The sequence below is a fragment of the Salmo salar genome, chromosome ssa06, assembly GCF_905237065.1.
Source record: "Salmo salar chromosome ssa06, Ssal_v3.1, whole genome shotgun sequence".
In the NCBI taxonomy this organism is placed as follows: domain Eukaryota; kingdom Metazoa; phylum Chordata; class Actinopteri; order Salmoniformes; family Salmonidae; genus Salmo; species Salmo salar.
The window spans coordinates 45,308,475-45,320,811 of NC_059447.1; the positions used below are offsets into that span (position 1 = coordinate 45,308,475).

The 12,337-nt window shown below is 41.8% G+C and overlaps 2 protein-coding genes across 2 annotated transcripts; both read right to left on the reverse strand.

Annotated features, from left to right (window-relative positions):
- Nucleotides 1–2: 2 nt before the first annotated feature.
- LOC106607411 (coiled-coil domain-containing protein 103) lies at nt 3–3,954 on the reverse strand. Its single transcript, XM_045719510.1, has 4 exons — nt 3,833–3,954; nt 1,398–1,544; nt 1,092–1,230; nt 3–721 (listed from the first exon to the last, which is right to left on the reverse strand). Exons 1-4 carry the CDS (start codon nt 3,952–3,954, stop codon nt 656–658), a joined length of 474 nt encoding a protein of 157 aa, XP_045575466.1. The 3' UTR covers nt 3–655.
- Nucleotides 3,370–6,572, reverse strand: LOC106607410 (uncharacterized). The gene is given in 9 exon segments (XM_045719511.1): nt 3,370–4,280; nt 4,409–4,496; nt 4,764–4,908; nt 4,910–4,990; nt 5,120–5,209; nt 5,211–5,269; nt 6,285–6,343; nt 6,346–6,451; nt 6,567–6,572. Coding segments are annotated over 9 exon segments (936 nt in total). The 3' UTR covers nt 3,370–3,978.
- Between the last annotated feature and the right edge of the window lie 5,765 nt (nt 6,573–12,337).

Genomic DNA, 12,337 nt, shown 5'->3' on the forward strand with positions numbered 1-12,337 from the left:
TACATTTCACAAAATGATTTATTCAAAATAACTCAAAAACAAATCTCATCAAGTGTCAAGCACATCTCAACAAACAAATGATATTCAAGTTTTTGAAACCACATTAAGCTCTACAATGTATAGTAACAGTCATCGTTATTTCTGAAAACAATAAGTCCAATATGGTTTATCTAATGTTTCTTACTGAGGAGGAGAAACAGTTTGAACCCCATACAACTGCATTATACCGTTTAAAGTTTCAGTATCGGTGCTTCTTCTGGCAGCCTCACTGGTCTGTCCTGGAAACAGAGTCTCTGCCTCAGCATCTTGTGTCTCTTTAATCTCTTCCACATTACTTCCATGGACAATGACATCCCCTTCGGATCCTCTGACACTGCTATTCCCTGCTGCTGATGCTTTCCTCAGGTTCTGAAACAGCTCTCCACATGCCTCCCTCTCAGCCCGGCTCAGGAGGGACATATTGATGCCAAACCTGGGGGTATTGGACAGCCCTTCCAGGACCCCTATCACCGTGGCCTCATCCCCAGGCTGGAGACCACTGGATAGAAACACAAGGAACTCCCCCAGTAGGCCAAACCCCACCTCAGCCCTGAAGATGTCCTGAAGGCCCTCTCCACCTAGGGAGAGCAGGAGGCTGTATTTATCCTCTGGGTTTTCACTGCCGAACCTGCGCCAGTCCCGGCTGAACTCTGACGCTGTCCTGGAACTCTGACAACTGAGGCTTAAAATAACATTCGGGAGACATTGTGTGTTAATTACCAATTTAATGAGACTGTTTAATGTTCAGATTGCGTTAATATGCTTTGCATGCCTGGTTGGTAACATCCCTGCCGTGTACTATGAATACAGCTTGTCTAACGTAAAACTAGGAGTCCTTATCCAGGTTCTCCCCAGGATTTTTAACAAGGTGGTGCTGCTGAGTATGGCAATCTAGAGAAGAAAAAAAACTATTATTATGTCAAATAGAATCAAATGACATTGGCGCAGCCAGTCCACTAGGTGGCGCAGCACCCCTCTTACATTCTTTGGGTAGAACCCTGATATGAGAATGGAGAGATGTTTGTGTTGGTGTGAGGTGGCAGAAGTCTAACCTTTAGGCCTATTTCATCACAGCTAGTCTGGTTCTGCCCTTTGTCAGCGGAGGCGAGGGCATTCCAGGGCTGTTTGCAAGGAGCTTCAGCTTTATCCTTCCTGTCCAGTGGTTTCAGGTGGGATGCCAGGACTATGTCCCTGAGAGGATTGGGAAATAAGGTCAAAACAAACCATAAAACTGTCTGCTGTCTGGACTTCATTTCTAATGGGACATAATGATGAAAAAACATATGTTGTCTATTAATTTGTGCAACAACAGTGTGTAGGATGTTCAATTAAAAGAGAAATCAACCTAGCCATCTCACCTAAACGCCTCATAAGTTCCGACCTTCTGGTGTAGAGCACGAAACTTTGCATCATTTTCTCTTTGATATTTGTTGTCTGCTTCAACAGCAGACTGCAACTCCCGCTCTAGCGCTGAGAAGTTTATAACCTCAGGAGAGTCATCTATCCTGTGAGACAAGACATGACCAGTGAACCTATGGAATCTCTTTTTAGTTCTGTGACAGACACTGTACTCAGAATTGCCTGACAATCAGACTGTGATACTGTACATCTGGTTCAGTCTGAGGTTAATCCCATATCTTTGTTTGAAAAAGTTCCTATCACAAGCTCTACAAGCCAGAATGTAGAATAAAATATTTGAACTTTCTATCACCTGAAGCATGCACAGAACCATGCACCCACTGGGCACAGACATTTAGTCAATTCATCTATCCATATTGGCTCAATGTAATTTTATTGAAATGGAGTGGAAACAACAGTTGAATCAACCAGTATGAATGCGTCCGGTGCATGTATTTTCATCTTGTGCACATATTTTAGGTGATAGAAACCTGAATGCACTAATTTACCAGGGCATTGACAACTTGATTTAATTACACATTCCTGTGGATGCCTTCTTACATTCCTACCTGCAAAAGGACCAAGCGCACCGACAACCGGTAAAGTAAGTTAAATATCATTTTTATTCAACATTCTGGCATGAAAAGGTCTTGAGAGGAAATGTTCCTGACGTAAAACACGTATTTATGCTAGACGTAGAATTCAATCCAATTCCACGTCGGGTCTTCAGGCAATACGTCTCAGAACTGCTTGGAGAATAAACTCCTCCAACTATGTTGCCAGATAGGAACCTTTATAGACTACCTTTTTCTTTCATTGATTCCGCGGTGGTGAACTTACCTGAGCTTTAGGTTACCTAGCTAGTAATATTTTGATGAACAATCTTAATATCTGGACGTTGTTGTTGGTATGTTGTTTGTGCTGTAGTCTGACGCAAGTCCGTGTCCCCCTCCACAAACACACGTCGTCACCATGACAACTTGGGTAAGGAAAAACAAAAAGTACTATCTGGAGTTGTTGGGACGCTCCAACACCATTGAATTTGAAATGTAGGTAAGGGTTAGGGGTTAAGGTTAGGGTTTTAGCAAAGATGTTTATTGTTATATCTGTGGTTTTAGGGTTGGGACCTTCCAAGGATCACGGATTGCAGGATCCGTGTGAAAAGCCCATGTGTAATAACTTCAAAATAAAAGTCCCCCACGATATGTCTCATTTACTGAGACCCAGCAACTCATTTTTGTCCCCACTAATGGACATTAGTTCTTGGTCCGTATCATTGACGTCATACATTTTACTTTCTCTTACTGGTTCTTCGAATTAGCTGACAATCACAATTACCACATTTTATGGTAAGACGAAGTTGTGTGTAATAATGTTTATGAGTTTGATATTAAAATATTTTTTAGTTAGGAAACATCTCAGGAATAACTTGGGAAGTTTTCAAAAAAGTTAAATAATTTTTACACATTAAGAGCTTGTTTATTAATGTCTAATGTAGTGGACATCAGGGTGTGCCAACTATTATTTACTGTACACATTTACTGTAATGTTAGATTTTTATATTTAGTAACCAAGTCCTAACGTCCACATACCATATAATAATATATAAAGGCCTCCCGAGTGGCGCAGCAGTCTAAGGCACAACATTGCCGTGCTAGAGGCGTCACTACATACCCAGGTTCGATCCCAGGCTGTATCACAACCAGCTGTGATCGGGAGTCCCATCGGGCGGTGCACAATTAGCCCAGCGTCGTTAGGGGAGGGTTTGGCCAGGGGGGGCTTTACTTGGCTCATCGTGCGCTAGCGATTCCTTGTGGCAGGCCGGGTGCCTGCAGGCTGACCTTGGTCATCAATTCTTAATTGTAACATGTTTTATTTCACATCAAACACTTATGCGATGTAATAAAAAAAATAACTTCTTTTTTGCAGGTTCCCCTCTGGATATTTTTTTTTAATGTACAAATAAACACTTAATTATGTGTCTTACAACCCATCATTAAAATTGTAGTCTTGCATTTGTTCAACATAAAAAGGACACAACTTGATGCACAACATATACCAGTATATGCACAAGCATTTCACTACACTCGCATTAACATCTGCTAACCATGTGTATGTGACCAATACAATTTGAGATATAAGTCAAGACAACTACTGCTTTGGTTCAGTGATAGTATAGGCCTGCAACTGGGTTAGCAGAACAGCTTTTTAAAATCTGATGGTCCTTCAACATGGAATCAATTTTAAAAAGATATGAAATTGCAGAAACGTCTTCCATTGAATTAACGTAAAACAAAAAGGCAAGAATGCAATATTGAAATAGCCACTGGTTCTGGTGTTGGAGAGGCCACAATGCATTGAAATAGTCCCTGGTTTTGTTCAAGGCGGAGGAGACCTAGAGCCGGTAGGCAGAGCGCTAGTGCACTGGAGGTCACAGATGGTGAGCAGGTGGATGATGGGCACAGGGGGCCACTGATGTTGACTTGCTTTTTTGTGTGTAGTACTCCCAATGTCCATGTGTTATTCCACACACTGAGACATTCAATGGGGTGCCTTCCTCTTCCAGCTGCATGTGCCATGTCCATGCTCTCCTACGGAGCTCTCTGTGGGGCGTGCCCGTCCCCGGTAAAACTTTGCTGTTGGTCCAGGGTTGGTTATGCCAAAGTTTGGTAGTGCGGCTATGAGTTCACTGTCTGTTTTCATCTTCTTTAAGCTGGAAACGAAGGATGCTACTGCAGGCCTGAAACTCACAGGATCCTCCCTCATCCTCTTTTTGAGGTCTTCAAAGATGTCCATCCACTCTTCCTCTAACGTCACCCCCTCAGCTAGTTTTCCAGATGTACCTTGGAGAGCATTACAACCATAGTATTACAACCACCATTCAGATTACCAAATGAGTTATAGGTATACAGTCTTCAATTGGAGCCCTTCACTTAATATCAGATATATTGTTGTGACATTGTAGATTTACCTGAGCCGTTAACATCAGAAACGGGAGCACGCTCAATTTCAACGGTGTCCTCAGACGCATTGCCACGGTCTATTGTAGGAGGAGAGAACTACAACCATCAGACAGCCAGATTGTTAAGTCTTCTATATTGCCTGTCAGGGATAATGTTGCGAAATTGTGAACATTCTTCATTGCAGTTATCCAGATGCTCGTTAGAATCATCAATCTTCTTCTCCACATACGATGCAACACATGCTTCCTTGAAAAGCTTGCGGTACAATCTGTAATGCACAAATGAGGAACATACCTATAGCTAATTATTTCTGGTGATAGCATTTTAAATACACTGAATGAACCTGCAGTTCAAGTGTCAAGCTACTGACTTGTAGCAGAATTGAAGGTCGGGGCAAATGGAGCGATCCACAGAGGCATGCACATCCACCTCATATTTGATCGTTTTTAGAGCTGATGAAGGAGAGTGGTCTATTTCAAACAGCTTTGTCAATTTCTCAATGGTGTCCGCTGACATCTCTCCTCTTCAGTCCCTCAGCACTTGTCAGACTGTGGTTGGGGTTGTTCTGTAGACAGACATGAAAGAGGTATCTGGGACCTACAATAAATGGAATTAAAATAAGAGAATTTCAAGCTACTTTCTGAAAACAGGAACTTCATAACTTTTAGGCCTACTTAATAACTTTGTTTTGACTTGTTGTCTTATGATAGTGTGGGTACATTTTTTGCATTTATATTACTAATCTTGATTCTCTTGGTTGGGTATGAGTGGACCTCTTCAAGATGAGGTACTTTATTGCACCATAACAATGTGTTGTTGGTACTTCTGGCTGAACTGGACCTTGTATTATGCTGGCATCTTAGGTCCACCTGTAGAAAATGTTAATTTCAATTCATGTTTTTTTAACATGGACCAATTTACTCTTATTATGTTTCATTGTAACTTGTATAGCCCTTGGAAGCCCAGGCTTCTCATGTTTCAATAGTCAAGTGAACGAGATGGGATTTGGAAGGATGGCCACACAAGGCAACAGGGCGATTCCTCACAAAAACAGGACCATGATTTTTTTGATTTTCACAAAATTTAACCCATAGAAGGTCCTTTAGAGGAAGGATTGTTGACGTGTATTTTAAAGCATAATTGAGAAATAATTAATTCAAGTTGGAACATTTGTGACATTTTGGCCTTACCCAGGCCCCCTTTAGGGTGGCAGGTAGCCTTGAGGTTAGAGCGTTGAGCCAGTAACCAAAAGGTCGTTGGTTTGAATACCTGAGCTGTCAAGGTGAAAACTCTGTCAATGTGCCCTTGAGCAAGTCACTTAACCCTAATTTGCCAACATTTTGCTCCAGGTCGCTGTACTTTTAAAAATTGTATTTAACCAGGCAAGTAATTTAAGAACAAATTCTTATTTACAATGACGGCCTATGTCAACAAGCCCGCCAATTGTGCGCCGCCCTATGGGACTCCCAATCACGTGCCACTCGGGAGCCCACTATGACCGACTGTAAAACAACACATTTCACTGTATGTGACAATAAAAAATAAATATATATTTATTTTCTTTAAAACTCCATGTTTCATCTGTATGTGATACAAAGGAACGATTGGTGTCTTATTAAACTTTAACGCTTGCTCTGTATTATGAGTAGTTTTTTTGATTTTAAGAAAACATCTCTTACATTTTTTGAAATATCGATTTCTGGTCATTTTAAAGTTATGGGCCATTTTATATAGAGAAATTGGAAAAGTAGGCAATCACAGCCCTCATTTTACTTGTATCATTGCACATCCTGCAAATCACCGGCAGAGGGCGACACATTTTAATCCACTTTCACTGTTTGTAAAGCTTACTAATTGGAACTCTAAAACTAGCAGAGATCGAACTCGAACTTTGATTTGCCCGTAGAAGCAAGTCAAGTCTGATGTTCTCTGGAAGTCCTTCTAACCTCTTCCTCAGAGCACAGTTTCAACTTCAGCGAGGATCTGAACTGTGTTTCTCCCAGTGGTTGGTATGAGCACAAAGTGTGGTCATAGTTCTCAGGCAAGAGAGTCTGTTAGAAAAGATTGGCTAAATTTGTTATCAACCTGGTCCACGCACATGCAAGCTGCACGTACATCCAACGCATGGTCCAGAGCTAGTCGTCTACTACTATACACTCCATATACGGTCATTGGGGCATTCAGAGAAAGGTTTGCCTGCAATATAGCAACAACGTTACTTTGTTGAGTTACGAAAGTAAAGTATATTGAAACCAGTCACTAAACATCGGTAGAAAAAAGGCGACTGAGCGCTGAGGCAACGTGTTGCTGTTGTCGCGCGACAGACCAGAACTACTAGTTAGCAAACTTTAGCCATTACGCTACAGTAGCTTTAACAAGTCTGTGAATAAATCGTTTTGTACAGTGTATTGTTATATTTTTTACAAGGCCTAGATGTAACGAAGAATGTTAAAAGAGATATTGTGTTAACTAGCTACCGTTAGCTAACTCAGGCTGGCTAGGGTGGGTATAATGTAAAACCTTCCAACAGGAATCTGTTCCAAAAACGTCGTAAATAACAAGGTTGTATAGCGGCCGAGTAAGATACCGGGTAGGGAGTGGGATATTTCATTACGTTTTCACTCACCACGTTTATTCCGAAAAATGTCTGTCCTCACTCTGGTAGCCTATGGCCAAACATTAAGAATAAGCTACGTGGTGAGTTGATGCCTATTCGGCAGCTAGTTACACTGCTCAAAAAAATAAAGGGAACACTAAAATAACATCATAGATCTGAATGAATGAAATAATCTTATTAAAATACTTTTTTCTTTACATAGTTGAATGTGCTGACAACAAAACCACACAAAAATAATCAATGGAAATCCAATTTATCAACCCATGGAGGTCTGGATTTGGAGTCACACTCAAAATTAAAGTGGAAAACCACACTACAGGCTGATCCAACTTTGATGTAATGTCCTTAAAACAAGTCAAAATGAGGCTCAGTAGTGTGTGTGGCCTCCACGTGCCTGTATGACCTCTACAACACCTGGGCATGCTCCTGATGAGGTGGCGGATGGTCTCCTGAGGGATCTCCTCCCAGACCTGGACTAAAGCATCCGCCAACTCCTGGACAGTCTGTGGTGCAACGTGGCGTTGGTGGATGGAGCGAGACATGATGTCCCAGATGTGCTCAATTGGATTCAGGTCTGGGGAACGGGCGGGCCAGTCCATAGCATCAATGCCTTCCTCTTGCAGGAACTGCTGACACACTCCAGCCACATGAGGTCTAGCATTGTCTTGCATTACGAGGAACCCAGGACCAACCGCACCAGCATATGGTCTCACAAGGGCTCTGAGGATCTCATCTCGGTACCTAATGGCAGTCAGGCTACCTCTGGCGAGCACATGGAGGGCTGTGCGGCCCCCCAAAGAAATGCCACCCCACACCATGACTGACCCACCGCCAAACCGGTCATGCTGGAGGATGTTGCAGGCAGCAGAACGTTCTCCACGGCGTCTCCGGACTCTGTCACGTCTGTCACATGTGCTCAGTGTGAACCTGCTTCCATCTGTGAAGACCACAGGGCGCCAGTGGCGAATTTGCCAATCTTGGTGTTCTCTGGCAAATGCCAAACGTCCTGCACGGTGTTGGGCTGTAAGCACAACCCCCACCTGTGGACGTCGGCCCTCATACCACCCTCATGGAGTCTGTTTCTGACCGTTTGAGCAGACACATGCACATTTGTGGCCTGCTGGAGGTCATTTTGCAGGGCTCTGGCAGTGCTCCTCCTTGCACAAAGGCGGAGGTAGCGGTCCTGCTGCTGGGTTGTTGCCCTCCTACGGCCTCCTCCACGTCTCCTGATGTACTGGCCTGTCTCCTGGTAGCGCCTCCATGCTCTGGACACTACGCTGACAGACACAGCAAACCTTCTTGCCACAGCTCGCATTGATGTGCCATCCTGGATGAGCTGCACTACCTGAGCCACTTGTGTGGGTTGTAGACTCGTCTCATGCTACCACTAGAGTGAAAGCACCCCCAGCATTCAAAAGTAACCAAAACATCAGCCAGGAAGCATAGGAACTGAGAAGTGGTCTGTGGTCACCACCTGCAGAACCACTCCTTTATTGGGGGTGTCTTGCTAATTGCCTATAATTTCCACCTGTTGTCTATTCCATTTGCACAACAGCATGTGAAATTTATTGTCAATCAGTGTTGCTTCCTAAGTGGACAGTTTGATTTCACAGAAATGTGATTGACTTGGAGTTACATTGTGTTGTTTAAGTGTTCCCTTTATTTTTTTGAGCAGTGTAGTTAGGTTAATTGATCGTGCAACTTTGTATGCGTTGTTTGTTGGCAACCTTGTACTTTACGAAGTTTCTGGAACAGATACCTGTTGGAATGTTCCACAAATCATACCCACCCAGGCAAGGTCATTTCGTGACATTTTTTTTTCTCATAAACTCTCAATATTTCCTCAAAGATCATTTAAGATACCTCTCAATGTAAACAAAAGAGCTAACTTTAGCTCTAACTTCCGACTGGGGAATCACTTCCGGTAAAATGTATGTACATTGAGCCTTCAAAATAAAGGGTCCCTGTACATCAACTTGGTAGAAGTTTGGATTCCAGTGTTATAAATGATACTAGTGTAGAAAGGACATACAGCATGTAAAAATACTTTAATATAAATGAGGTACAGAGGTAGACAACAGAAAAAACAATAATGAATAGAACCATCATGGTTGAGTATACACATACAAACAAGCATCAGAGACGCTAGAAAAATAACTACAAACACAGACAACAGAACAGCATTAAACTGCACTCAGGCAATTGGCCCCCAATTCCCATGCCAAGTACCAGCTGTTAATAGCTGTCCTTTAGGGAGCTTTGTAGGTTCACACTTGACAATCGTTTTTTTTAAGCAACCCACATGAAAAAAATACCACCGTTTACTATAGATTAGTACAGTACTTACTTACTATAGAATACTACAGTACTCACAATATAATTATAGTAAACTGTAGTATATTGTAGAATACTATACACTGTAGTATCCCTTGATCATGTGTAGAACTTACTATAGAATGTTGTAGTATACTGTAAAACACTACAGTAATGTATGCAAAAACACTATTCTGCAAAAACACTACTTTTTAAACTACAGTAAATGCTACAGTATTTAATTTGCATATACCTATTCCCTTTCCACATATCACAATTTGTGCCACCCATAAATGAGAAACCTACATGCCAAATATAGACCATACAGTGGGGGATAATAGTATTTGATCCCCTGCTGATTTTGTACGTTTGCCCACAGACAAAGAATCAGTCTATAATTTTAATGGTAGGTTTATTTGAACAGTGAGAGACAGAATAACAACAAAAATATCCAGAAAAATGCATGTAAAAAATGTTATAAATTGATTTGCATTTTAACGAGGGAAATAAGTATTTGACCCCCTCTCAATCAGAAAGATTTCTGGCTCCCAGGTGTCTTTTATACAGGTAACGAGCTGAGATTAGGAGCACACTCTTAAAGGGAGTGCTCCTAACCGCAGCTTGTTACTTGTAAAAAAGACACCCGTCCACAGAAGCAATCAATCAATCAGATTCCACACTCTCCACCATGGCCAAGACCAAAGAGCTCTCCAAGGATGTCAGGGACAAGATTGTAGACCTACACAAGGCTGGAATGGGCTACAAGACCATCGCCAAGCAGCTTGGTGAGAAGGTGACAACATTTGGTGCGATTATTCGCAAATGGAAGAAACACAAAAGAACTGTCAATATCCCTCGGCCTGTGGCTCCATGCAAGATCTCACCTCGTGGAGTTGCAATGATCATGAGAACGGTGAGGAATCAGCCCAGAACTACATGGGAGGATCTTGTCAATGATCTCAAGGCAGCTGGGACCATAGTTACCAAGTAAACAATTGGTAACACACTACGCCGTGAAGGACTGAAATCCTGCAGCGCCCGCAAGGTCCCCCTGCTCAAGAATACATATACATGCCGTCTGAAGTTTGCCAATGAACATCTGAATGACTCAGAGGACAACTGGTGAAAGTGTTGTGGTCAGATGAGACCAAAATGGAGCTCTTTGGCATCAACTCAACTCGCCGTGCTTAGAGGAGGAGGAATGCTGACTATGACCCCAAGAACACAATCTCCACCGTCAAACATGGAGGTGGAAACATTATGCTTTGGGGGTGTTTTTCTGCTAAGGGGACAGGACAACTTCACCGCATCAAAGGGACGATGGACAGGGCCATGTACCATCAAATCTTGGGTGAGAACCTCCTTCCCTCAGCCAGGGCATTGAAAATGGGTCGTGGATGGGTATTCCAGCATGACAATGACCCAAAACACACGGCCAAGGCAACAAAGGAGTAGCTCAAGAAGAAGCACATTATTAAGGTCCTGGAGTGGCCTGGCCAGTCTCCAGACCTTAATCCCATAGAAAATCTGTGGAGGGAGCTGAAGGTTCGAGTTGCCAAATGTCAGCCGCAAAACCTTAATGACTTGGAGAAGATCTGCAAAGAGGAGTGGGACAAAATCCCTCCTGAGATGTGTGCAAACCTGGTGGCCAACTACAAGAAACATCTGACCTCTGTGATTGCCAACAAGGGTTTTGCCATCAAGTACTAAGTCATGTTTTGCAGAGGGGTCAAATACTTATTTCCCTCATTAAAATGCTAATCATTTTATAACATTTTTGATATGTGTTTTTTAAAATATTTTTGTTGTTATTCTGTCTCTCACTGTTCAAATAAACCCACTATTAAAATTATAGACTGATCATTTCTTTGTAAGTGGGCAAACGCACAAAATCAGCAGGGGATCAAATACTTTTTTCCCTCACTGCATGTGTTCCCTACCGGTTACTATTCATTCAGATCCCAGTCCTGCCTACCAATAGGTTATGGAAAATGTAGTAGTGCTCCAGTAGGTTCCATGATGGAGAAAGCCTCTGCATCTTTGTAAAAGATCAAATAAAAACACTATAGTCAATACTACAGTAATGCCTGCAAAAACACCACAGTAAATACTACAGTATACTAGTCTGCAAAAACACTACACGACAATGTGCAAAAACTCTACATGAACTATTATAATCTATACAACAATATTTATACTAGTTAACTGTAAATACTACAGTAAACACCACAGTGAATACTACAGTAAAGTCCTCAAAAAACACTTAAGTGAATACCATAGTATTTATAACATAGTATTTTTTCATGTGGGAATGCCTACTTTCACTATGTCACATACAAAGACATGTATACAGTTAACAGCCAAGCACAGTGCTCCCAGTCCCAAATTAATTTGGTGTACGCCCTTGATAGTTAGGAGAGAGTTCAGAAATTATAGTCCCTACTCTCCATTTTCTAGATTGTGTGTATTCTGTAAAATAATACGATCAAACAAAGCAATCAGACAGCGCCCAACCATTAGACCTATAGTTTACAATACATGTACATTGAATATTTTGAAATGACCCCAATCTCACAGTTCTCTGTGATTGAAACTTCTCCATGTTCCTTTCTTCTTGGTTGAGGAGTGGTAGTAGTGCCTTCTACTGTGTGAACCACTTCATCAGTCGATCTCTGATTCATTCCTCAGAATTAGGCCACTGGGATCAAACATACTGTACTTCCTATTGGCACATTTACATCCATCACTCAACTTGGGCTAATAAAATAAAAGCGCTTTAGTGTAATACATCAGAAAACGAATGTAAACAAATCACGTAATAGTTTAAAAGCATTGTTTTAAAATAGTTCTGAAAGCATTTATATTCAAACCACAGTACAAAATGACAGGACGTGCAAATATCAGTCTGTTCCATTTGGAAAGATCAAATTATATGAAAAATAAAGCGCTTTTTGCAAAACTATGTTTCAAATTAGTCTTTTACAATCCACATACAAAAAAAGCACTG

Coding starts and splice junctions, on each gene's coding strand:
- LOC106607411 (XM_045719510.1), bottom strand. CDS start 3,954: ATGGACATTGGGAGTACTACACACAAAAAAGCAAGTCAACATCAGTGG. Junction 1,545..3,832: donor GCTCTGCCTACCGGCTCTAG/GTCTCCTCCGCC, acceptor CTTGTCTCACAG/GATAGATGACTCTCCTGAGG. Junction 722..1,091: donor GTGATGAAATAGGCCTAAAG/GTTAGACTTCTG, acceptor TGTTATTTTAAG/CCTCAGTTGTCAGAGTTCCA.